The following is a 25,001-nucleotide window of genomic DNA, read 5'->3' on the forward strand; positions in this document are numbered from 1 at the left end:
TCTGTGCAGCAGCACAGCACTGACATTCCCAGCCGGGAGGGGCAGAGGGCACCTTGGTGCCAGCTGACAGCCGCAGTCAGCGGATGCAAGGACCGGAGGAGCCACGGCCGCGGTGTCCCCGTGTCCTTGGTGCTTTCCCTGTCCCCGGCTGGCTCGGCCGTACACCCGCTCCCCGGGGCAGCGGGGCTTTGCCTGCCTCGCACGGGGCCTTAGAGGGATCTGCTCCCCGAGAGCATCCTCACGGGGAACCGGGGAGGGCGACCCCATGGCTAATTAATGGCACGAGCTGGTGCGGAGCTCATTAAACCCGGGCTTTAAACGGCGCTGCCGCCCGGCCGGGAGCGCGGAGCGGGGAGTGGCCCCTCACGCGGGTGGGGCCCGGAGCGGCGCCGCCCATTGGCCGCGGCGGGGCCGGCTCGCAGCGGGCCGACCAATGGCGGGCCGGGGCGCGGCTGTTGCCACGGGGACGGCGCCGGCAACGGCCCCGCTCGCGCCGGCACGGGCGCCGGCCCCATAACGGCCCCTCACACCGGCCGCGGCCACCGCCGGCCTCGCACACCGCCCCGGCCACCACCGGCCCCTACACCGGCCCCGGCCACCATCGGCCCCTACACCGGCCCCGGCCACCACCGGCCCCGGCCCCACACCGGCTCCAAACACCGGCCCCAAACACCGGCCCCTGCCTCGCCACCATGGGCAGTCGCAGCACCCGGCCCACATCCCAAAATGGCCGGCCCGGCGGGGCGGACAGAGCAGACCAAGGCCCGGGCGCGCAGGAGCAGGACAGCCGGTACGTGGGCCGGTGAGCGGCTCCTGCCCTGCGGAGACTGCTGTGGGGCCGGGGAGGGGCCGACAGGTTCCCCGGATCCCTCAGGCTGTTGCAGGGGAGAAACATCAGCCTCTGGCCTCTTGCAGGTCGTGGGGACCCTCTGCTTCCTCCGCCCCCACGCTCGGCCCTATGACCGTGATGGGGCAGAGCCTCCTCCTCCACGACCGCAGAGGCAGTGTGAAGGTACTGCACAAGGACGACAGTATGGACCCCTCAATGACCATGGACATAGACAGCAGGTGGGAGTAGAAGTGGGTACAGGCCCCCCAGCCCCACTGTGTGCCTGGGCTAGGACAGGCATTTGTCCTGTCCTGCAGGCCAGAGCTCAGTGGGTGACATGCCACCTCCCTCCATGCAGGTTAGTGGGCAATCTGAACCAACGCCGTGATAGTTCCCACAGCACACCGGTAAGGCCCATCCCTGCTCCAGTCGTAAGTTCCCTGCCCTTAGTCTCTGCACCTCTGCCCTAATGCACCATCCCCAGATACAACGAGCCCTGCGAACACTCAGCATCCCGCTGGAGAGGCTGCATGTTATGAAGGGCCACATGATAGAGGACATGTGCAAGGGGCTGAGCCGCCAGACACATGCACAGGCCAAAGTGCGGATGCTGCCCACCTACATCTGCTCCACTCCCAATGGCACTGGTAAGGCAGCCCAGCCTGAGGATGAACTGTTCTGCTACCGGCAGCCCTGCACACCTCACTGGAGTTGACCCTGGGGATGCTGGGGAGGGATAAACCACTCTTGGATCAGTTATGGGATCTATAAGCTTCTCTGCCACTCCCCAGTGCAGGGGCAGTAACCAGAAGCTTGTTCCCTTGGCCCCTCTGAGAATCTCAGGCTCTCAGGAGCTTCCCCCATGGGTCAATGACAGTCCCTGGGACAGGGCTAGGAGCAGATTTTGAGAGATCTGCCACAGGGAAGGCCTCTGCCTGACACTGTCTCTGTTTCCCCATAGAGAAAGGCAACTTTCTGGTGGTGGAGCTGTGCCAGAGCCAGGTTCGGACCCTGTTGGTGACCCTCTACGGAGATGGAAACTTGAGCCCTCAAATGATGTACAAGATCTATGACCTGCCAGAGGGCATCACGCAGGGCGAGGGGGAAGCGGTATGAGGAGGCCATGGCAAAGGGTGGCTGGTGCCGGGCTGCCCAGCATCACAGAGGGCACTGGTGTTGGAGCTCAAGGCTGCCTTTCACAGCCTGGGTACTGAGCAAGGCCAGCAGTCCTTACCCCCAGTCATGACTTTGCAGCTCTTTGACTTCATTGCACAATGTGTGACCCAGTTCCTGTCTGAGACCACCAGCTCTGACACCGACTCTGAGCAATGCCTCCCCTTGGGCTTTGTGTTCCCCTTCACCTGCCGGCAGACGCAGCTGAACAAGGTGAGGGGGAGAGCCCTGTCCCAGGCTGTGACCACAGCACAGCAACAGTGGGGAGAGGAACTGTCCTGGTGCCAGAGGTCAATGGCTCTGCCACATTTTCTCCACAGGCAGAACTCCTCTCCTGGTCCAAGGGCTTCAACTGCAGTGGCGTGGTGGGGAAGGACGTGGTGGAGCTGCTGCAGGCAGCCATCGATAAGCAGGCTGGGCCGGATAAGGAGGGGGAGGCCAGTGGGGGAGGCGGTTGGTTTAAGAGCAGGAAATCCTCTCAATCTGCTGCTCCTAGCCAGTCCCGCCATGTGGAAGTTGTTGCCCTGATGAATGACACCGTGGGCACCATGATGACCTGCAGCATGGAGGGGAGAGCCTGTGAGGTCGCCATGGTTGCAGGTGAGACCTGGGCATGGCACATGCCATGACAGTGGGTGGTGGGTGCTGGGGGGCCGTGCTGGTGCTCAGCCCCATCACTCCTGCAGACAAGGGCTCCAACTGTTGCTTCATGGCCGAGGCGTACCTGGTGGAAACAACAGATGAGACCAGCGGGCGGATGTGTGTCAACACTGAGTGGGGCTGCTTTGGGGATGATGGCACCCTGAATGACCTCTTCACACCCTACGATCAAGCTGTGGATGAGGAATCTTCCAACCCTGGGGAAAAGAGGTGCTCTTTCTCCCCCAGAAAGGACAGGCTCCCCATCTATCCCTGAGCATGTCAGGCCCCACCAAGAGGAGCACTCATTCCCCTGAAATGCTCCTGGGTGCTCTTAAAGGGCCAAGGGGTGCTGCTAGGGAGGCACGACTGACTCCCATGTGGGCTCAAACACAGGTTTGAGAAGATGGTGGGCACCCTGTACCTGGGGGAGATTGTCAGGCACGTGCTGATTGCCCTGACTGCTGAGAAAGCTATGTTCACTGGGACCGATGCTGCTGTCCTGAAGGAGAAGGGAGTGTTCACAACGCAGCATCTTCTGGAGATTGTCAAGTGAGTGTCTGAGGACTGGGAGCTGGGTGGGAGCATGGGGGGTGATGGATGGGTGTTCCTGGCTGCGGGCTGGTGAACCTGCAGGTTGCTGCTGTGATCTGCCTTCTAGCAATGAGGACAGCATAACTGAAGTTAGGAGGATTCTGGAGGCGGTGGGGCTACAGCCCAGCGAGCGGGATTGCGGCCGGATGCAGCAGATCTGCCGGGCAGTGGTGGGGCGTGCTGCCACACTCCACGCCACTGGGCTGGCTGCCATCCTCAGCTACATGTGCCAGACCCGGGATTTAGAGTCGCTGATGGTCAATGTGGGGGTGGAAGGAGAATTGTTCGCAGGCTACTCCAGGTGAGGAGGAACACAGGGCTCCCAGTGGGGTGCTACCCCAGTGGGATGCCTCACACCCAGCCCATGCTATCCTCTTCATCCTGGGCAGGTTTGAGGAGATCTTGCTGAGTGTGTCAAGGCTACTGGCCCCTGAGTGCATGGCCACCATCCTGGCCTCGAGAGATGGCTCTGGGAGGGGGGCGGCCATGGTGACAGCCGTGGCTTTGCGCCTGGCAGCCCAGCGCCATGCGGTGGATGAGGTGCTGGCCCCGCTACGGCTCAGCCGCGATGACCTGGTGAAAGTCCAGGCATTGATGAGGGAGGAGATGGATCGGGGCCTGGGTAAGGAGACCAATCCCAGTGCCTCTGTCCGCATGCTGCCCACCTACGTTACTCACACACCTGATGGCACTGGTAAGGGACGGGGACACTGGCAATGGGGTGCTGAGGAGGCTGTGGCCCTGCTAATGCACTGTGCTGGTTCCCTGCAGAGAAAGGCGACTTCCTGGCTTTGGACCTGGGGGGAACCAATTTCCGTGTGCTGGTGGTGCGCATAACAGAGGATGGCATCACCATGGCCAGCGAGATCTATGTCATCCCAGTTGGCATCATGCAGGGCAGTGGCGAGGAGGTGAGGCTGAGGACTTGTGACCAGTGGCTGGGGCAAGGGCGTGGGCATTGCCTCTCTACTTGCTCTCCATGGGGCCATGATGGGGCTGGGAGAGGCCCCCCAGCATTGCCCCAGCCTATACCATGCTCACTATCCACAGCTCTTCGACCACATCATCGACTGCATCATAGACTTCCAGACAAAGCAGAACCTGGTAGCACAAATGCTGCCTCTCGGCTTCACCTTCTCTTTCCCCTGCCAGCAAGTGGGCCTGGATAAGGTGAGGGGGTGGCTCCAGCACCAGGATGGTGGGAAGGACCCCAGGATGTGTCCTGCTGCCCTGGCCCCTGATCTGGCCACTGTTGCAGGCATTGCTGCTGACCTGGACCAAAGGCTTCAGCGCCTCAGGCTGCGTGGGACAGGACGTTGTCCAGCTGCTGCGGGACGCTGCCAAGCGCAAACGGGTAGGGAATGTCTGGTGGCCTGTCCCTGTCCCCAGGGTAGAGGGACCTGCATTCAGGCACTGTCCGCCCCAGGAGGTGTCTGGATGCCACTAGACCATGTGTCTCCATCTCCTATTTGGCAGCACTTAGGGATGCAGGTGGTGGCTCTGGTCAACGACACAGTGGGAACCATGATGGCCTGTGGTTATGATGACCCCAAATGTGAAATCGGCCTCATTGTGGGTGAGGAGCACCTCTGCATCCAGGAGGTTCCCCATCTCCTCACCACCCCTCTACCCCCCATGGCATAGCCACATGCCTCTACTAGACCTGCTATGGGGGTGACACCAGCATGGGGCCTGCAGGGACGGGGACCAATGCCTGTTACATGGAGGAGATGAAGAACGTGGGCACTGTGGAGGGGGACCAGGGCCGCATGTGCATCAACATGGAGTGGGGGGCTTTTGGGGACAACGGCTGCCTAGACCATCTCTTCACCCACTTCGACCAGGTGGTGGATGAAACCACCATCAACCCGGGCAAGCAGAGGTGGGTGAGGGCCCTGGGGCAGAGGGGGTGGGAGCGGGTGGCTGTGCCTAGCTGAGGCTGTGCCTTGGATAGGTTTGAGAAGCTCATCAGTGGCATGTATCTGGGCGAGATCGTGCGTCAGATCCTGCTGGTAATGACAGAGAAAGAACTCTTGTTCCAAGGCAAACCCTGCCCCAAACTCCAGACCAAGGACATCTTCAAGACCAAGTTCCTCTCTACCATCGAGCTGTGAGTGTTGGGTTCCTATGGGTTCCCTGAACCCAGGGTGGGGGTATCAGAACACCAGGTAAGGAGCCAGGCTGCACGATGTGGCACAGACAGGGTGATGGGTACAGTGATGGGGATGGGGATGCTGCTAACAGCGCATTGGTCCGGACAGCAATGGGCTGGCCCTGCGGCAGATCCGGGCCATCCTGAACGAACTGGAGCTCGATGCCAGCTTTGAGGACTGCGTGCTGATGCGGGAGGTGTGCCAGACCGTGTCCCTGCGCGCGGCCCAGCTCTGTGCTGCTGGCTTGGCTGCTGTGGTGGAGAAGATGCGGGAGAACCGAGGCGTGGACCAACTGTCTGTCACTGTTGGGGTGGATGGCACCTTGTACAAGCTGCACCCATGGTGAGTGAGGCCAGGGGTGGCAGGCACCCATGGGCCATCCTTGCCCTATGAAGGGGTCTGTGGTGGGAGGCATGGTGTGTATAGGGTGGGAGCATCAGTCCTCACGCTCCCCTTCCATCCTGCCTAGCTTTTCCAACAATCTCCAGACGACACTGAAGGACCTGGCACCCAATTGTAATGTGACCTTCATGCTATCAGAGGATGGCTCAGGGAAAGGGGCCGCGCTCGTAGCAGCTGTGGCCGATCGCGCTGCCAACGCCATGGAATAGTCACCATTCCAATAAAGCTCTTTGGTCTGCATCTCCAGCTTCTGGGGGGATCATGAGGGGCGTGGGGCAGCGCATGGCCGGGGACAGCCCCACGTAGCAATATATATCGAATTTATTTACATTCACGTCCGGCAGACCCCCCGCCCGCGGCACCGCTATGTACATAAGGCCAAGTGTAAATACTTGAATGCACTTAATACAGAATTAAAAAAACGGGCTTTACACAACACGGCACGGGGCCCGGGGCCGCCTGGCCCCACACGCAGACACCACGACGGCACCGCACGCACGACGCACACCCTGTGCCCCCCCAGTCCCCCACCATGGGGCTCTGGGACCCCCAGGGCTGGGCTGAGTCCCGACGCCACAGTGCTGGAGGAGCCTGACTGCCATGGGGCAGGGGCATCCTGCCCTCCCAAGGGGGCTAGGTAGCCCTCCTCGTGCGCTGTGGGGCAGTAGGAGCCTGGTGGGCCAGCCAGGGCCCCCGCCCCCCTTAGCCCCATGGTGGTGGTCCCCTGGGACTCGCCATGCTCAGCACTCAGCCTCCGAGAAGAGGGCACCGTCCTGCTTGCCGACCTCGGCCACGGCAGCAGCCAGCTGGGAGAGGTTGCCATTGGGGAAGTGCCGTGCTTCCCACAAGTTGAGGATCATGGCTGTGGGGCTGGCCTTCGAGGCGAAGAAGCTGAGATGGCTGCAAGGGGACAGAGGGACATGTCAGGGCACAGGGATGGCTGCACATCCCCTTATCAGCCCCGTGCTAGCCTCACCTTGCTCAGCAGCCGTCTCCCGAGATCCCACAGCATTCCAGCATCCATCCATAGATGCAGGATGAGGCCAGAACCCCTGCCCCCATCCAGCATACCACCCATCCCCAGCACTGTCCTCAGTCTGCATTACCTGTCAAGGTTGAGCTTTTGTGCCAGTGTCCTCCAGTCGGCTCCCCGTGTGCCCGGCGGGTCCAGGCTGCTGATGATCTTTTGGCGGATGAGGAAGGGGATCTTGAAGGCACTGGGGCCCACCAAAGCCGGGGTGCCCACCTCTTCGGGGACCAGCCAGTCTGAAAACCTTGTGTCCTAGGGGAGAGCACGAGCAGGGAGGGAAGGGGATGTGAGGCAATGCTATGGCCACCCCAAGGAGTGGCCCAGTCCTGTCCTCACCTTGGCGATGTTGAAGTTGACGGTGAAGCTCTGCCCGTCTCCCTCCACCTGCCAGACCCAGATCTTGCAGGCCAGCTCACAGGTGCTGGTGCTCAGGCGCTCCAGCGTGAAGGTGCAGTGCAGGAAGGGCTGCAGCCCGCTCCAGATGTGGTAGAAGGGGATCTCCTGCAGTGGGGTGACAGAGCTAGGGGGTGGCAGAGTGGCAGGGACACCTCCCTACACCTCTATCCCCATCCCCACACACCGGCCAGACTCCTCACCTGGTAGCTGGCGAGGAGCTTGCTCTTCCAGAGGGAGCTGGGCATATCGTGGATGGAGAGGCGCAGGTTGTGGTAGCTGTCCTTGAAGTGTAGCACCCGGGGGGCTCCGATCAGCTGCCCTCCCAGCTGCTTCTCCAGCTGGATCACCTCCTGCCAGCACAAGCAGCAGTCAGGCAGGAGATGCCGCACACCAGGAGCTCAGCTCTCGCTCCAAACCGGGATGGGCAGGTTGGGGACCCCGGTACCTTGAGGACGTCCTGGGTGTCACTGAGGCAGTAGACACGGATGTTGTACTCGAGCGAGGGGCAGGCGGCCGGCGCGAACAGGACCAGCTTGAGGCGCTTGGAGGCCGCCATGCTGAGGGACTCCCCAACCAGGGCAAAGCGCCCCAGCTGCTCCGTGAACACGTAGCAAGCCTGCGCTTCCAGCTGGCAGTAGTACAGCTCTGTGCACGGCTCAGCACCCAGCTGCAGCACGTCCTACCAGGCAGAGATGCACCTCAGCCCTGGCTGTCCCTCCTCCATCCCTGAAACCCCTCGCCCCTGCTCACCTCCCACGTGCCCTCACACGACTGCTTCTTCAGGCGGATGCTCCAGTTCTCAGCACTGGCTTCCACGCAGTGCCCCATGGCCAGGATGGCGGGGCGGGTGAGGAGGACCCCGGGGGGGCCACAGCTGACAATGGGGCTCAGCAGCGTCTGGCAGCCAGCCAGGGGAAGCCTGGGGCAGCGATGGGGGCAGCTGAGTCAGGACAGAACCCCCTCCAACAGCCCCGTGCCCCAGCAGCCCCAGCACCTACCTCACCTCCTCCTGCTTGTGCAGGGTCAGGTAGACCTCATAGATCTTCCCCCGTGGGATGGCATCGGGTGGGATGAGCAGGCTGATCCCTGGGTGGGAATTGGGGTGCAGGCAGGGGGTGAGCCCCATGAGGACCCTGCCTGGCCTAGGCAGTGGTCTGGAACCCCCACCCCGCTGTACCTGTGTTGGGGATCATGAGCCGCCCCCCCAGGAAGTTGAAGGTGCCATAGGCCATGTTGTTGGTGCCGCGGGGCAGGGAGCGGAAGTAGCTCTGTGTGGAGAGCCGGGCCACGAAGTCAGCACCCTCAGCGGCGGGCGAGCTGTGGTGCAGCGTGTGCCGTCCAGCACCCAGCGGGCTCAGCAGGTGCCCGTTGGGCAGCTGGAGCTTGGCAGGGCCGTCCTGGCGTGGGCAGAGCGAGCCCTGGTAGGTCATGGTGGTGGTGCTGAGGTCTGGCTGGATGGTGAGCAGGCTGGGGTTGTCTGCAGCACAGAGCAAGCGACTGTGGTGCCGGGGCAAGGAGGAAACAGGGGGTTCCCAGCAATGGTACATGAGCACAATCAGCTTGAGAGGGCATGGGGCACACAATCTCTGCCCCATAGTGAGGACCCCATAGGGCACAGCCACCACCCCTGGGGATCTGACCCTCTGTGGCAGAGAGCGCCGACCCCACAGTCAGGGACTCTAAGATGCAGAGTTCCTGTCCCTAGGTCAGGATATCCCATAAGGTAAAGAATCAACTCAAGACCAGGGACCCCACAGGGCACAGACCCCCACCTGTAGGGGATGCCCTGTAGCAGACAGCCCCTGCACTGTCCCTGCAGCACTCACTCACCAGCCTTGCTGGGTTTGATGCTGACGGGCTGGAAGCCGGCGGTGAGGATGGAGGAATCAGCCACATCAGCATCCAGGCCCCCCTTCTTGCGGCAGTACACCAGCACCCCCACCAGCAGCAGCAGCACCAGGCACACGGCCACGGCCACCAGCCCCACATACAGCGCTACGTCCTCTGCGCCGGGGGCAGCTGTGTGGGGCAGGACATCAGCACACATGGTCACACCCCGGTCCCCTCTCCCAGGGGACAACCCTGCCATCCCCACCGTGCTCACCGTGGGTGCAGAGCTCAGAGGTGCAGTTACGGGTGTCCAGCTCGGGGCCATGACAATCCCGGCCTCCGTTGCGTGGCGCTGGCTCCGAGCACTCGCGGCTGCGCCAGTGGGTGCATTCGGCCCCACACTCCGACCATTTGCTCCACTCCGACCAGGCACCGTCCACTGCAGGCACAGCCTGGGGTCAGCGCCCTGCTGCCACCCCCCTTCCCTGCCCCGGGGCTGGCAGAGACGGACACATAGGGGAATTGGAGGACAAGACACCTGGTGGGGACAGGGACTGCAATGGGCGCAGTGGGGAGTGCAGCATCGGCACGACGGGGCGGTGGCGGTGCCCCGAGCAGGGCAGGTACCTGGGCAGAGGGTGGTGCAGGCGGTTTTCTGCACATTTTGGCCCTCACAGAAAGCACCCCCATTGAGGGGTGTGGGGTTGGTGCACGTCCGGCTCCGCTTCTGCCAGCCCCGTCCACAGCTGGTGCTGCAGCCTGACCACTGCGTCCACGTCGACCAGCCGCCGTTCACTGGGTGGAGAGGGACCCGTCAGCGCCCTGCCGCTAAGGGGACGCAGGGAGGGACAGGACAGGGAGAGTGACACCAGGGCAGCGTGGCAGGGACTGGTGTGGAGGGGCCATACCGTAGACAGTGATGGCAGCAGAGGCGCTGCGGCGGCGGGCCACGATGTTTTTGGCCACACAGGTGTAGTTGGCAGTGTCGGCCAGGCGGGCCTGACGCAGCACCAGGCTGTGCTCTGGTGTCACATAGACGTTGGCATCCAGTTCTGGGTCCACCAGCTCCTCGTTGCGCAGCCACTCCACCTGTAGGACACAGGGATGTCACTGGGTGCCTGCCTGGGATCACACACATCATTGCCCTGAGTGAGGGGTATCCCCAGCCACATCCTGTCCTGCCCAGCTGCAGGGACCCACCTCGGCGGGGGGGATGCCCTCGGGAGGGCGGCATGGCAGCACGATGCCCTGCTCAATGGAGACCTCCCTGGCTGTCGGCTCCTGCTCGAAGTTCTTGCGCAGATCTGGGAAGGCACAGGGGTCAGATGGGGGGCTGGGGCCAGTGCCCCACACTCTGTCCACACACCTGCAGGCACTCACAGGCGATGCGCACGAAGGCCTTCTGGCTCTTGGTGGTGCCGGAGGAGCTCCAGGCCACGCACTGGCACCAGTACTCCTCCAGCCCAAAGATCTTCTCCACTTGCTGACGGGTGACCTCGATGCTCACTTCCATCACTGGCAGCCCTGGGACCGGACAATGGCACGTCACACTGGCATGCTGGGAGCTGTCCCCGATGCCCCAGCCCTGCCAAGAGTGGCACACGTGTCTCCCCAGGAGCGGGGCTGACGCTGCCGCTCCTGCTGGCGCTCACCGGTGCTGCGGTCGGTGCTGTGCTGCGTAACGTGGTCACCTTGGTGCACCCACTCGCCATTGCACTTGAAGTAGATCTGTGTGGCAGGGGTGGCACGGCAGGCCAGGCTCACTGCCTTGTTCTTCACAATGTAGACATCCTCTGGCTCCAGCTGGAAGTGTGGCAGCAGGTCCGAGGATGCGCCAGATGCCGGGTTGGCCACGGTCGCGCTTTGCTGAGCACCTGTGGGGAGATGGGGCTCGGCCACCTCCATGTGCCCTGGCTAGGACATCACCCGCACTGGCACAGCCACATGCCAGTGGCCCTGTGCCTCCCCACTGTCCCTTCCACCAGCAGTGCGGCAGCCCTGTCCCGCCCTGCCATCCATCAGGGAAAGCAGCCACGCAGTGACTGTGCCCGCTGAACCCTTGCCGATCCCTCATGTCCACACTTAGCACTAATGAAAAGGAAATGTAGTGTGACCAACAAGGGCCATCGCTCATGCCTCTGGGGCGCCTGCCACCCCCTTCTCCAGCACTCTGTGAGACACTGACCAGGGGCCACATCCTGCCCTGCTGCACCCCAGAGTGGCACAGGGATGCTGGGCAAGTAGTGGTGACAGGGCAGGGTAGCACAGCAGTGCGTCCTATCCTGTGCCATTGACACACGGCACGTGGGGGCTGGCTGTCCCCAGGGTGGTGAGGATGGCTCAGTGCTGGACACACATGCCCCCATGGGGACAGCAGTGCTGGGGACACGTGGCACACTCCCACGATATCCACATCCTCCAACCCAGATAAGGCCAGGTGTCTCTTCTCCCCCCACCCCGCCGGTGCCTGCTGTGGAAAGAGTTAATAAACCAGGGCCCTAAATAAGCATTTGATTAACAAACGATAAAATAGCGATTGTGTCACTGAATGAAGCTGTAATTGCTGCTGCTAATTGGCTGGTTAGGATTTAATAAGCAATTAAATGGGATGGAATGCGCAGTAATTAAGTACCTTCGTTTGGCAACTACCAGCCACTCCCCATGTGCCCGTGGGACCCCATTGCCTGTGCCCACCCCGGCTGGCTCCCGCCCGGCACGGTCGCCTGCGTGACGGGAACGCGAGCGACACGGGGGTCCCTTGGGCCCTGCCTGAGTCCCCCAGGAGGCTCCAGTCCCTGCCGCTCCCCCCAGCCGCCTCAGGCCCCTCGGAGCCGGGGAGTGGGTGCCGACGAGCCCGCCGCGATGCCCGCCGGGACGGGCAAGGTGCGGCAGCTAATTTACGCGGAGAAGATAAACGGCGACCATAACGCGCCGGTTATTACCCCATCAGCACTTTTACAATGTCACTGGCAATTAATTTAATTAAAACTCCTGTCGGGGATATACAGGCATTTCATATTTCACCGGTTTAACGACCCCCCCAGCCGCAGCCTGGGGCCGGCCCGGGGGTCACGGCACGGACAGGCGCTGCGGTGCCCTGCGGGGCTGTCCCCGTGCCGGCTGCGGCACAGCTCGCCGCATCACCCACCGCTGTGCCTGCCGCTCGGGCACCCCGGGTGCCCACACTGCGCTACCCGTGCTGGCATGTGGGCTCCGGGTAAATAAACCCAATTTATTTATGAAATGCCATGTTTGCTGCTGCACAGCGTCGCGGCTGCCTCCCGCCCGGGCGGCTGTGGCAGACGCGCCGGGTGAACTGTGCTGCGGGACCAGCTTTTTAATCACACGTGAAATGAGTACAGCGATTGCCGAGCTGCGTGTCTATCCATCACGGCCGAGTGCAGGGGCGCAGGGAGCCTGGGACCAGCAGCAAGGCGTGGAGGAGGCAGGATGGGTATGGAGCCCCTGCAGCTGCCCACCCAAGCGGGATGCTGGGTGCATTGTGGGCAGGGGGAGCATGGGCAGCAAACAGAGCTGGGGATTTGCAGTGAGGTGCTGCCCAGCCCTGGATGTCTGGGTGCTGAGCACTGTGCCAGGCTGTGGTGAGGCTCTTTGCATGGAGCCATGTGGCACAGCCAGGAGGCTGGAGCTGGCCTGGAGCCCTGTGAGGGAGCAGGGGAGCAATGGTCTGGGTGCCCCATGCACCACAGACAGCCCCCTCGTGACAGGTACCCTGCACACCGTGGGCTCTGCACGCACTACGAGCCCCCCACGCACTCTGTGACCATCCAATGGACCATGGCCACCCCACGCATCCCAGTTACGCCAAACACCTCGGGGATCTCATGCACTGTGGATGCATGTCACACACTCCGTGGGTACCTCACATCCCCACACTCTTCAGCCCCCTCCATGCCCTGTGCGCCCCCCCGTCCTGTGGACCCCTCCACGCCACAGCCATTCTTCCCAGCGTGGGCATCTCCCACAGCACAGACACTCCCCCAGCACAGGCTCCCTGCACCCCACGGCTGCGCCGCTCCCTGCAGCCCCTCCATGCACTGCGGGCCCTGTGGGTCCCCCCCAGAGCGTGGCACCCCCAGCCCGTGGTGGGTGCGGGCTCAGCGTGGGCGCTCCGTGGGCAGCGGCCCCCACGTGGCGCGTGCCGGCTCCCGCATCCGCCTCGCGCTCACCTGCCGCTGCGTTGCCATGGAAACAGGCGAGATGCTTATGTCACCTTGGCAAAGGGAACCGGGGAACTTCGGCGGGGACGGCGGGGAACAAGCGCACGGGGTGGGGGGGCCCTGGGTTCCACCCGCCCCTCGCCCCTCCCTCCCCGTGGCCGGGCACAGCCTCGGCCGTTCTCCCTGCAGCCAAAGGAGAGACCGGGAGCACAGTTTGCTCCAGCGCCGATAAATCTCAGCCTGCAAAGTCGGTGCATTAAGCAGGGCTTTAATATCAATTATCCCCCCCAACACGTGGGCTAACGAGTGGTGCCTGATGGAGGGGAAGGGTGGTGGGCTGAGGAACAAGTCTGCGACATCCAGCTCAGAGTGCAGAGGGGATGGGGCCACCCCGCTGTGAGCTCTGGCACCCACCCCTGCCTTCGTCACAGCACTGTGGGACCCCCAGCTGCTCCTGCCCCCCCTGTACAAAGCTCCCCCTGTTTTCTGCCACCCCAGGTGGTCATACAGCCTCTCACCGTAGCACCTGGGCTCCCCAGCAGCAGAAACACCAGGTGTACTGGTGTTACTGGTCAAGGGGAGACCGCAGGACACTGCACTCCCCATTTTGGGGGGGCGGGGGGGGGGCACACTGATCGGACACACCAGGCTCCCATGGGTGCCCCAGTATGGTCCCTCTGGTCCTCAAGGGGCTGACCCTGCCTGGATGACGGTGCCAAAGCCCCCAGCGGTGCCGGGAGCAGCCTGGTGGGTGCCTCCGTGCCTGCCGCGGGGAGACACTGAGAAGGTCAGCGTGCTCTTGGCGAGGAGAGGCTGCGGCAGCGCCAGCCCCGGCACCGGCACCGGCTCGGCCGCTGGGTGCCCACGGGGCACAGCTGCCCCTGCGAGGGAGCAGGTGGCTGCCTGCAGTGGGACAGTGGCACAAGTCTGTCTGAACACTGCTGCCCACCACATCAGCCACCCCTGATGGAGCATCCCACCCCATCCTCCTGTGCTCCCCTGTCTGCTGCTGCCACTCTGGGGACCTCAATGCCAGCACCTGCCTGCAGCACTGCGCCCCTCCGTGGACCTCCCGAATCCCCGTGGGCTTTGCAGCCGCAGATTCGCTCCCAGCTGGTGCCCCATCCATCCAGTCGTGCCAGGCCTGGCACACCATTAACATGAAAGATTTCCTCACACTTTGCTGGCGCTCAGCCTTCATCCCAGCATCAGGTAATTAAAGCCATAATTGCTGTTGATTGCTCTGGCCTTAACGAGGGAAGGGTGGGCATCAGGGGGAGGGCAGAGGGTGCCCAGCTGTTTCCAGGGGAGCCTGGGGGTGCCAACCCTGCACGCGGGGGTCCCCGTTGCTGGCACTTTGCTCTCTGCAGGGTGCAGAAAAGGAAACTGGCACAACTCGCCACAATCAAAAAGCTCGTCTGAGGCTTTGAGCTGGGTACCATTCTGCTGGGAGAGGCTGGCTCTGAGCAGGATCAGCTGCTGGTGTCTCTGGGAGACCCCCCAGGTGTGGGCCACAGCTGCTCTGAGCCTCACCTGGGGCATCAGGACATCATCAAACACTTCCCTCACACCCACCCCTCCACCCCACACAGCCCCACAGCAATGCCAGGCGGGTGCCAGTGCCAGCCCGGGCTGGGCAGAGCGCCAGCAGGGTCGGATGCCAGTGCTGGGCAGCAGGACCTGGCTCCTGGCCAGCCTGGCGCGTGCTGAGCACCGGGCACGATGGGCACACGATGCCAACGCTGCCTCCATGCTCCAATGGGCACCGTGTCCCCGGGCGTGCCCCCCCTACCCTGGACCGTGTCCCCAGTTTTCTGGCGTGTCCCCACGAGCTGGCCATTGTCCGGGCCCCTCAGGCGTGTGGCCCACGTGTGCCAGCCCTGGGGCCACGGGGGAGGCTGCTGGAGGTGCCTGTCTCCCGGTGAGTGCCTGGCAGCGTCTGGGCTGATGAAGCGAGTGCTGGTTGTGAATGAATTAGGCGGGTTTGCATGACAATGGAGCTGCCTAATTAGGGATTTGAGCTGATACTGCTCTCCCCATTACATGCAATTAGCATGTGCCAGGGCGGGCAGGGCTCCCAGCGCCCGCCCAGGGCTGCACGCCCTGGCTGTGCCCGCACATGACCCCCGCTGCACCATGACCAGCGGCTGAGGACAATGGTGCCAGGGCCACCAAAGACAGCCGGAGGTGGCAGCCCCTCCCCAGGACCACCTCTGCCTGCTTGAGGGCTACCAGCCCCGGCATCCAGGGCTGGGTATTCTTCCCCAGGCACACACAGAGCCCGAGAGGGGACATGTTCCCACCAGCTCTGGGTAGCTGAAGAGCCCCACAGACTCCAGAGCCTCTGTGCCAGCAGGACTCGTGCCAAGACCTGCCAGTCCCTCTCAGCAGCATGGCATGGGGAAGGGGTCCCGTGCTCAGTGGAGGATGAGGGGTTCCCCCAGCCCAGTCGAGCACTGGGATGGTGGAGGACACAAGGCTGGCCCAGTGCAATGTGCAGGAACTGGCTCTGGGGTCTCGATCCCGGGAAGCCGAGTGGGTTTCCTGCCTCTCCTTTAACTGATGGTGGGAAGCAAAAGCTCTGCCAAGCCCTGGCCCCACTGGGAGGAGTGTCAAGGTCACCCTCAGTCCCGCATCCCACCGGAACAGGCAGGGGACAACAATCCCAGGTGCCAGTGTCCAGCCCCACAGTCTCTCCCCTCTCACCCACGGGTGTCACTCAGTGCTGACAGCAGCCCTGGCACCTCACAACCCTATGGCAGCAAGGGCTGTCTGAGGGACCTGGGACCTGAGAACCCCATCCTGCAGGAGCCCCGGCAGAGCAAAGTCTGGGGGCCCATGGGGAGCAACCTGCCTGACACCCCCCGGGAGCAGCACCCAACGAGCAGGCAGATGGCAGAGCCAAGGGGCACTGGGCAGCTGGGACTGACTGGATGAGGACAGGGTCCATAGTGTGCCCAGTCTGGAGCCAGCCCACCTCAGCCTTTCCACAGGCAGACATGCAATCCATGGACCAGCGATTGTGCTGACAGACAGAGCAGTGCTGGCACGGAGGGTGCACCCCTGGGCACAGGGAAGGGGGGACAGTGGGACATGCACAGCACTCAATCCCCATGCCAACATACCTTGGGCACCGACATCAGTAACAGGGTGGTCTCGTGTGCTGCTGGCCACCCGGTGGGCCGGGCTATGAGGAGCCTGCAGTGACTCCGGGGGTGCCCAGCCCCTGGTGGCACCGTCAGCATCCCGGTTCCCTCCCGCAAGCACCTGCCAGGCTCAGCACGCTTTGATGTAGTGCCAGCCCCGCGTGGCACCGAGCCAGAACAAACAGCCCTGGGCAGGCTGCGTCTGCCGCGTGCTCGTGCTGACAGCCGGCACGGCACGGCAGCTTCCCGGTGCCCGCAGCTCCCCGGTGCCCGCAGCTCCCCGGTGCCCGCAGCTTCCCGGTGCCCAGCACACTCCAGCCCTGCCCCACTCCAGCCCTGCCCGCCCCACGGAGCCACCCGTGCCCAGCCAGGCACAGGTTGTGGGGTGCTGTATGATGCAATGACCTGGGGTGCCAGGCTGTGGGGCGTCAGGCTGTGGAGTGCAGTGGTTGGGGGCTGTCTGCTGGAGCCCAGGGGTCCCTGGCAGCCCGGGGAAGTCAGCAGCACAACGTGACTCGTGCATGGTTAGAGCAGAGTCCGTGGCCCTGACCAGAGGAGCTGGAGCAGGAGCCGCTGTGGGGCTGGGGCAGGAGATGTGCTAGGGCCTGGCACTGGCTGCAATGAGGCCAAGGAGAAGGGCTCATGGCACCCTGGGAAGGACTCTGCCCCCTGCCCTTGCCCACCCGATGGTGCAGCAGCCAAGCAGGGCAGCCCCACCTTGGGAGCTCGCCCCTCCCTGCTGCCCATGGGTGACCCTCAGTCCTCGCTGCTGTTCTCACCCTTCCCCTTTGGGCTCCAGGGGCTGGGCAGCCCACAGCCAGGGACACTGCTCCACCAGCAGGCAGGGGCCCTTTGCTTGGACACCCGGGTTCGCTGTCCCCAGCCTGTGGCTTGACGAGCCTGGTGAAGGGATCCGTGCCGTGCCATGCTGTGCCATGCCTTGCCAGGCTGGAGCAGAGGCCCAGCCTGCCCTGTTTGTGCCAAGTAGTGGCTGTGCAGGTGACTGGGCTCAGTCGTGCTGTGGCTGGCTGTGAGCTGCCTGCCAGGCGAGAGATGGGGACCAGCACCACACCACACTGCCCGAGCCAGGGCAGGCACCTCCAGGCTGCTCACACCTCCTGTGACAGGGCTAGCATGAGGTGCTCTGGTGCACCCCCTGCCCTTCTGCCCCCCATCTCCAGCCATCCTCACAGTTCCCACGGGTGCTGTGGGAACAGCCGTGGTCCATGCCCAGCTGGGCTTGGGTACCCACAGCACCCTCCATAGAGAGTCCCCTACCCCCAGGAGGTGCCCACCCACCGCGCCGTCTCCGCAGCGTCCCCCTGCAGACGGGGCCATGCAGGCTCCCTGGGGATGCCCAGACGGTTGTGGGAGCACTGGGGCTGCAGCCCCTCTGGGCGTCTGCCGTGCCCGCCAACGCACGGAAACCACACTGGGGGACATCTCTGCTGGCGGGTGGAGGGTCAGGGGTCCGGGACCCTCGGGCGCAGAGGGGGGGTCCCGTCCCCCCCACGGGCCCCCCGCAGAGCTCACGTCCAGCCCCGCGCAGCTCCCCGCCCCCAGCCTGGTCCTTTGTCTGCAGCCGCCACTTCCCGTCTGCCGTGACACCTGCCAGCCCCGGGCACCCACCGTGCTCCCGCCCGCCGACCCCACGCACCGGCCGCCGGAGCCAACAAGCCCCGGGGGTCCACGCGGCCGCTCCCGCTCCTGCCGGGTCCTGCCCTGGGGGGCATCGCCGGGGGCAGCCGTGCTCCGGACCGTCCGCGTCTGCAGCACCACCGATACAGTCCCGCATGCTCCCCGCGTCATGACCACCCACGCGCACCCCCGCGGCGTGACAGCACCCTCCGGGCTATCCCGTCACCGCGGTCCCCCGTGTCCCGGCCAAGTGATGGCAGCGGCAGGAACGCCGTGCCAGCGGCGGGGATGCTGTGCGTTGGGCAGGGACACCGCGCGTGGGGCAGGTGCGCTGCGGGCACCGCTGCCCGGCGCTGGCAGGGCCCCGGGGGAGCGGGGAGCGCCAGCCCCACCGAGTGCGGGCAGCGTCCGGGGCAGTGCCGGCGGGACACGCGTGTGCGGCCGCGCTTGGGCGAGGGGCGGGGGGCGGCGGTGCCCGCCGTGGGGCGGGGGACACATCCCCGTTCCGGGAGGGCGCCCCACCAGCACCCGAACCTCCCAGAGCCAGCGGGCATCCCGCACGGAGAACGAGCGGTCTCCGTCCCCGGGAGGGCACCGGCGTCCCGCAGGACGCGCACCCGCCGCCGCTCCCCGGGTGACCTTGCCCGGCGCCCAGTCCCGGTGCCGGGTCCCCGCCGCGCCGCCGGTCCTCCCCCTCCCGCCCAGAGCGCGGTGCCCGCGGGAGGCGGCGGTGACTCACCGGCGGCGGCGAGCAGGGCAGCGGCGAGCAGGGCACCGAGCGGCCCCGGCGCGGCGGCGGCAGCGGCGGCGGCGGCGGCGGGGGGGGCCCGGCGGCGGGGCGGCCGCGCACCCATGGCGCGCCCCGCGGAGCGCTGCGGGGCGAGGGAGCAGGGCGGGCCGCGCTCCGCGCCGCCCTCAGCGGGCCATGGCGCCCCCGCCACCGCCACCGGCCCCGCCGCGGCTGCCGCCCGCCGCCGCGCCGCTCCGCTCCGCCCGGGCGCCGCCAATGCGGGGCGGGAGCGCGGACCCGCCCGCGGAAGGGACGGCGCAACAGCTGGGCGCGCCCCCGCCGCCGCCCCCCGCCCGCAACGCCGGCACCGCTCCCCCCGCTGGCTCTGCACCCCCCGCCTCTGCACACACCCGAGCCCGCACGGGGGGTCCGCACCGTCCCCGAGCGCAGGGCAGCGCGGCGCCCCCGGCTTGCATCCCCCCCGGGCACGGAGCATCCCCCCCGGCACGGCGTCACTCCCCTCTCCGGGACGCCCGCGGGCTCTGCCCCCCCCGGCACAGCTCACACCTGCTACAGCTTCATCTCCCCTCCACGCCCCACTCTACCCCAAGCCCTGCTGCACCACCGGGTGATGCCCGGGGATGCTCCCCAGCCCAGCCTGGAATCCCACGGGAAATGTCACAGAAGAGGGACCGCAATCTTTGCGGCAGCGTGGGTCACTTGTGGGACCCCACCTTTCTGCCACACATGGCGGTCTGACCTCAAGGTACCCCATGCTCAGCCACACTGGCCTCTCCCAGGGGATGCAGCCGCAGGATGTGGCCCCTTCCCTCTCTGTCCCCTCCCTGCACCCTGCCAAGGTGCCCACAAGCAGCGTTGCCATCACCAGCGGGCAGCCGCAATGTGGGCAAGGGGCAAAGGTCAAAGGGGGCTGAGGCTGTACCGGGGTGCCCGGGGTGCTCCCCAAACCCTGTGGCAGCCAAAGCCTGTGGCAGCTGTCCCCAGCAGCAGCAGCCAGGCAGTGGCTCCCAGCCTCGTGCAGCAATAATTTCATTAGCGGCATCAGGAACAATTAACAACTGCTCTGATGCCTTCAAGAGCTGAAGCGTGTGTGAAGCCAGCGCAGCTCTCCCGGGTGGCACCGGCTGTGCCGTGGCCTCCCTCCACCCCAGCACAATGCTGACAGTGCCAGGCAGAGTCGAGCCCACTGCCAGCACCGCTCTGGGATGAGGCCAGAGCCATCTCCCACCATCACACACCTGCCAGGACCTCCTGTGCAGTCCTGGACCAGCCATGCACACAGGTAGGGCAGAGATTGTGTGTGACACCCGTGGGTGCCCATTTTCATCCCACCATGCTGCCCCAGGCAGATCCATGAGCCCCAGGACATCTGCCTGGACAGTGGTGGGGGCCAGTGGCAGAGGAGACCCCCAACCCCTGTAAGCAGAGCTCTGGTGCAGCAATAACAGCCCTCCTTCAGGCTGGCTCGTTATTACTGATGGCATTTGCATGGAAACAGGATGTTTTTACTCCTTGCAGCTCCATCTGCTCCTGCTGAAGTCACCGCTCTGCACATGAGCTCTGGGGGGCTGCCATGGGAACGGGGGCGAGCTCCCCCACAGCACCGGGACCCCCAGCTCGGGCTCCCCCGGTGGCCAAACCCCCAGGCAAGCAGCAGAACAGGGAGAGGTGGGGTACCCAGTGCAGATGGCACCTGAGGTGGGCACCCAGCACGGTGCTGCCCTGGGCAGCGTGGTGGGGAGGGGGCTGGGGGTCCCACATGTGATGCCAGCCCCATCTGCTCCTTGCACCTCTCTCCCGGGATGGCTTCCAGCTCCTGCTCCTGGCACGGCGCTGGCAGTGCCAGTAACAACGCTCCCAGCCCCTGGGCACCCACTGCATCCTCCCTGTCCCGGTGCCCAGCCGGGGGTGCTGGTGGTGCCCAGTCCAGCCTCAGCTTCTCTCAGTTCCCTCGGTGCCATGCCAAGGCTGTGTGGTGTCACCCTGCATTGTCCCTCCTGTGCTGTGGGCCAGCGTGGCTGGGTCATCAGTGGAGAAGTGGCAGAGTGCACTGACGAATGAATAAACTCTAATTAATACAGATTGAGGAGATCACTTTTAATTCTGCTTGCTTTCCCTCTTGCTGAGGAGAAACTGAAGGGATGGATGAGCCAGATCCTGCTCTACAGCTGCCAGAGCCCTGAGTCCTGCTGCCAAGGGTCAATGTCTGCCTGGCTCATGCCTGTGGGGGCGTCTGGGACCCCTGCCCACCTGCCAGGGTGGTGTGAGGGGCTGCAGCACATGGGGAGCCATGGGAATCAGTCTTTGAGGAGGAGATTGCAGTGCCTGGCTGGCCCAGTGCCTCCAACCCCACATGCTCAGCATCTGGGTGTCCTGCAAGCCCCAGGGGGATGCCAGAAACACCGGTCCCACTGGGTGCTGTAAATGGATTATTACTCAGAGTAATTAAGGTGGAATTAAAAATTAATTCTCCTCTCCAGTGTTCCGCGGTCACGGCTCAGCCACGTGCTACAGCCATTGTGTCAGGGCTTTCTTCTGAAAAAGCCTGGATTAAGGCAGAGGTGGGGGGAGGGCATCACCTGGTGAGCAGTGGTACACCCAGGCTCTGTGGGCTGCAGCTCCCTGGGGATGCCACCTCCCTGGCACTGCTCACCTCTCACCACACGCCCCAGGTGCCGCTTTTGTCTGGGCCAGCTGGGGTGAGGCAGCTCCCACCACCACGGAGCCTGGCAAGGGCCCTGTGCCGTGCCCGACCTCCTGCCTAGCCCTGGCAGCCACGGGCAAGGCCAGCCCTGAGATTTTCTAAACTCCCATCAAATATTTAAGTAGATATTTGAGCTCATGTATAATGGATCGCCGTGCGCTGCCTCCCTCTCCATTTGTGGTATTTAAGGAAGGCGAATATTAAACACCATTGTATTAGCAAAACCGCGCCTGCTTAATTGAGTTACAAACAGGGAAGGTGCTGACGGGTAAACAATGCATAATGCAGGGCCCCAGGGCAGGATGTGGCTGCCCTGGCACCAGGCAGGGCTCTGCAGGGCATGGGACAAGAGGGTGCTCCAGCGGGGTGGGCACTGGCGCTGATGGTGTCACTGGCAGAGCCAAAGGTGTGAGGAGCACGTGTGCTGTGTAACAGACAGGTGACAGCATGGCACAGCACAGCCTGGCATGGGACAGCATGGCACAGCACAGCATGGCATGGGACAGCTTGGCTTGGGATAACGTGACACAGTGTGGGACATCCCAGGTGTCATCCTGCACAGGGATGCTCAGAAATGGAGCCAGTGAGAACAACCCCAGCCACACAAGGAGCAGAAAGATTATGAAAATGAAAAGTAAATAAATATGGATGTTGAGGACCTAATTCTGATAAGAGGATTTTCAAAATTAGCCATTTGCAAGAGTAGATTAACGACACACAGTGCTGGGGGTGGGAAGGGCTCCTTTAGGATGTGCAGCAAAGCCCATTGGGCACAGCCTGTTCCTTGTAGCCCTGAGCACCCAAAGAGTCACTCCCCACTTTTTGAGGAGATGGATTTGCTGCTGCTGCAGGGGAAAATGAAGTGGCCAGAAGCACAGCATGGTGCCACTCTGCAAACACAAGCTCTGCAGACACAGTACCAGGGTGCCAGGACTTTACCACAGAGAATAATATCTGGCAGCACTGGGATGCAGATGCTGGCACCCAGAACGACCACTCCAAGCATTGCAGTGGGTGCTCTGGATGGAGCTGGTGCTGATGCCCCCCTGGGAGCACTGTGGGTGCTGGGGCAGGGGCACCTCTGTATGCTCTGAGCCGGGGCAGGAGGCTGCTGGGGCTTGGAGAGGCTTTTCACATCCTCTGGCTGGGATTTTCTATCCAGGCAGCCAAGCAGAAATCTCATTACAGACTGGCACAAAGGCAGTCCCCATCCCTGTCCCCACAGCAGGCTGGGGGCAGGCAGGGTGGGCACAGCTGTGAGCAGTGCGAGGGCATGGGCAGCTAGTGGGCTGCAAGTGGCCACTTGCTGTCCCCAACCATCCTTTGTAGCACTCACCCTGCCCTGGACCCGTCAGTCCCATGCCCAGTCTAACACAGAGCCCCCACTTCATGGTGGGTCTGAAGTGGGTGCTGGCTCCTTGACATGTGTGGGGCAAAGCCCCTGTGCAGGCAGGGCAGGGTCAAGCAGGGCACGGTGCAGGCAGCCCAAGCACCCCGTGCCCAGTGCTCCCACAGCAGCAGCAGCAGCAGCAGCAGCCCATTAATTAGCAGGGCAGTGGGAGAGCAGCCGGCAGAGCTGTGGGGATCGATGGGCACATCGACCGCCGGGAAACTCCAGCCCTCCCCGCCAGAGCTGTGGAGCTGGGGCATGCAAGGAGCCTGGCAGCCCCGGCCCCGGGAAAGGGATGGCTGTGGGTGCAGCATCAGCAGCCCCCTGTGAGGGCACAGCGGGATGCACAGGGCCAGGAGGGAAAGGACAGGCACTGCCACGTGCCCTGTGTCCCCGCAGCCTCAGGGCTGCCACCTGCTCCCCTGTGAACCTGGAGAGTGGCTGCTCCCCGTTGGGAGGCTGGGGGTGCTAATGTTTGGATGTGTTTGTGTTGAGGGAGGTGCAGGGTGGTCCCTCGGACCTGGTGGCACCCACTGTGGGAGCTGAGGGAGGGGGTGAGGGCAGGGGCAGTGCCAGACTCTCAGGGACAGCATGGACACGGTGACTCGTGGAGATGAAGGCTCTGTGGGCACGTGCCAGCCATCTGAGGGGCACCCAGGCCATGATAACACACCCCAAAGGGGTGGGAGCACTGTCTGCACAGCCCCGTGCTGCAGTCATGCCTGCAGGTTTGCGGCCACACAGCTCCCGTCCCTGTCCCCATCCCTGTCCCCATCCCACCCGCCCACTCCCCCCGCCTGCCTCTGCCGAGCGAGAAGTGCCAGCCCGTCCCTGCGGGGAAGGAGAGTGCTCAGCCGTGTTCAGAGCCCGCTATCCACCCAGATGAGAAGTGACAGCAAAGGACCCTTCTCAGGTACAGGCTCCCTGAGGCGCAGGGCAGGAGATTCTGTCCCCGTCTTTGCCTCTTTGCTGCTGGCACTGGGGACGGCCCTGCAGGCATTTAACCCCTTCCCCACCGTGCATCTGCAGCTGGAGGGCAGCAGCAGCAGTGCCATGCTTGCCTGTCCCAGGCTGCAAGAAACAGGATGGAGCAGGCAGAGCCCGAGTGGGGGAGCAAGAGGCAGAGGTGCAGCCCCTGTGCTGTGCCCCGCTGTGTCCTGCCAGCCCTGCCCATGCCCGGTGGGTCCATGGACCCCTCGCCTCCCGCATCTCCCACACCGCTGCTGTCTCTGCCGGGAGGTTGTCATGGGAACGGTGCGCCGTAGGTACCCCTTACCCTGGGTACCCCTCCTTGCATGCCACAGTGATTCTGAATGGAGGGTGGGCACAGCCTGTGCCCTTCCAGGGCCTGGCAGGGACAGCACGGGGAGCTCCAGTCCAGGGATGCAGGGGGACGTTGGTGGCAGCAGGGATGGAGGTCCCCTGTGTACCCACAGCTCTTCTGCAAGGTCCAGAGTGCCCCTGGCCGGGTGACAGGGCAGGCAGGTGGGCTCAGGCACTGCAGGAATAGCGTGGCACAGCCTCAGTGCTGGCAGCCACGCTGCCTGCCCACTCCCACGGTGAGCCAGCGCTGCCTGTTCCTCCCCGGCCCACGCGCCCTGCACGGAGCCAGCAGCTCCTTCCCCAGTTTTCTGGGGGATTTTAACCCTGCAGCGCTCACTGGTTGCAAGAATGGGTGCCTGCACCAGAAGCGTGCTAGGGGCAGGATCTGTCCTTGCTGCCAGAGCTGGTGGCTCAGGGAGAAGCTGGACTGGCAGTGCCTGGCCATGGTTGCATGCCAGCTGCTGGCAAGGTGACCCAGCACGGGCACCCAGCACCACTGACCCACAACCCCTGCATGGAAAGAGGAACACAGGACCCCATCCCTGCAGCAGCACAGTCCATCCCATTCTTGCTGTGTCCCACAGCAACCCCAGCCCCATATCCCCCATCCCCCTTTGCCATGTGGGTCCCTTGACCTGCACCTCCCATCCCCACTAGACCCCACAGCACTCCTGGCCCCCCCACCCCTGTCCTTGCAGGCCCCTCTGTCTGCCCTGCCTCCCACCCCCACCTCCAGCCCTGCCGCATGTCTGCTGCCATCTGCCTCTCCCTTTTGATTAGTATTAATTTTTAATTATTATTATTGACAGGGCTGCCAGCTCG

General features: G+C 64.0%; 2 protein-coding genes across 7 annotated transcripts; one reads left to right on the forward strand and one right to left on the reverse strand.

Moving 5' to 3' along the window:
* Nucleotides 1-486: 486 nt before the first annotated feature.
* Nucleotides 487-6,030, forward strand: HK3 (hexokinase 3). 3 transcript variants are annotated; one of them, XM_054642932.2, is made up of 19 exons: nucleotides 488-790; nucleotides 916-1,068; nucleotides 1,188-1,236; nucleotides 1,314-1,476; nucleotides 1,791-1,939; nucleotides 2,084-2,215; nucleotides 2,323-2,602; nucleotides 2,689-2,872; nucleotides 3,038-3,193; nucleotides 3,303-3,536; nucleotides 3,625-3,929; nucleotides 4,007-4,146; nucleotides 4,286-4,405; nucleotides 4,494-4,589; nucleotides 4,712-4,811; nucleotides 4,934-5,117; nucleotides 5,190-5,345; nucleotides 5,497-5,730; nucleotides 5,858-6,030. In XM_054642932.2, the coding sequence occupies exons 1-19, from the start codon at nucleotides 693-695 to the stop codon at nucleotides 5,997-5,999; spliced, it is 3,075 nt and encodes a 1,024-aa protein (XP_054498907.1). In that variant the 5' UTR covers nucleotides 488-692; the 3' UTR covers nucleotides 6,000-6,030. The 3 variants fall into 3 exon arrangements, with proteins under 3 accessions (XP_077042527.1, XP_054498907.1, XP_054498908.1); XM_077186412.1 differs by lacking the exon at nucleotides 5,858-6,030 and having other exon boundaries at nucleotides 487-790; nucleotides 5,279-5,345; nucleotides 5,497-5,691; XM_054642933.2 differs by lacking the exons at nucleotides 488-790; nucleotides 916-1,068; nucleotides 1,188-1,236; ... (10 more) ...; nucleotides 4,494-4,589; nucleotides 4,712-4,811 and having other exon boundaries at nucleotides 4,954-5,117; nucleotides 5,279-5,345.
* A 63-nt stretch (nucleotides 6,031-6,093) lies between these two features.
* On the reverse strand, nucleotides 6,094-18,905 carry UNC5A (unc-5 netrin receptor A). Of its 4 annotated transcripts, none has more exons than XM_077186409.1 (16): nucleotides 18,751-18,905; nucleotides 10,699-10,920; nucleotides 10,427-10,570; nucleotides 10,247-10,350; nucleotides 9,955-10,135; nucleotides 9,674-9,841; nucleotides 9,321-9,485; nucleotides 9,047-9,235; nucleotides 8,394-8,693; nucleotides 8,215-8,302; nucleotides 7,967-8,135; nucleotides 7,662-7,895; nucleotides 7,417-7,566; nucleotides 7,157-7,321; nucleotides 6,897-7,072; nucleotides 6,094-6,690 (listed from the first exon to the last, which is right to left on the reverse strand). In XM_077186409.1, exons 1-16 carry the CDS (start codon nucleotides 18,863-18,865, stop codon nucleotides 6,531-6,533), a joined length of 2,730 nt encoding a protein of 909 aa, XP_077042524.1. In that variant the 5' UTR covers nucleotides 18,866-18,905; the 3' UTR covers nucleotides 6,094-6,530. The 4 variants fall into 4 exon arrangements, with proteins under 4 accessions (XP_077042524.1, XP_077042526.1, XP_077042525.1 ...); XM_077186411.1 differs by lacking the exon at nucleotides 18,751-18,905 and adding an exon at nucleotides 18,031-18,662; XM_077186410.1 differs by lacking the exon at nucleotides 9,674-9,841.
* Between the last annotated feature and the right edge of the window lie 6,096 nt (nucleotides 18,906-25,001).

Source organism: Agelaius phoeniceus, chromosome 15 (genome assembly GCF_051311805.1).
Source record: "Agelaius phoeniceus isolate bAgePho1 chromosome 15, bAgePho1.hap1, whole genome shotgun sequence".
Classification (NCBI taxonomy): domain Eukaryota; kingdom Metazoa; phylum Chordata; class Aves; order Passeriformes; family Icteridae; genus Agelaius; species Agelaius phoeniceus.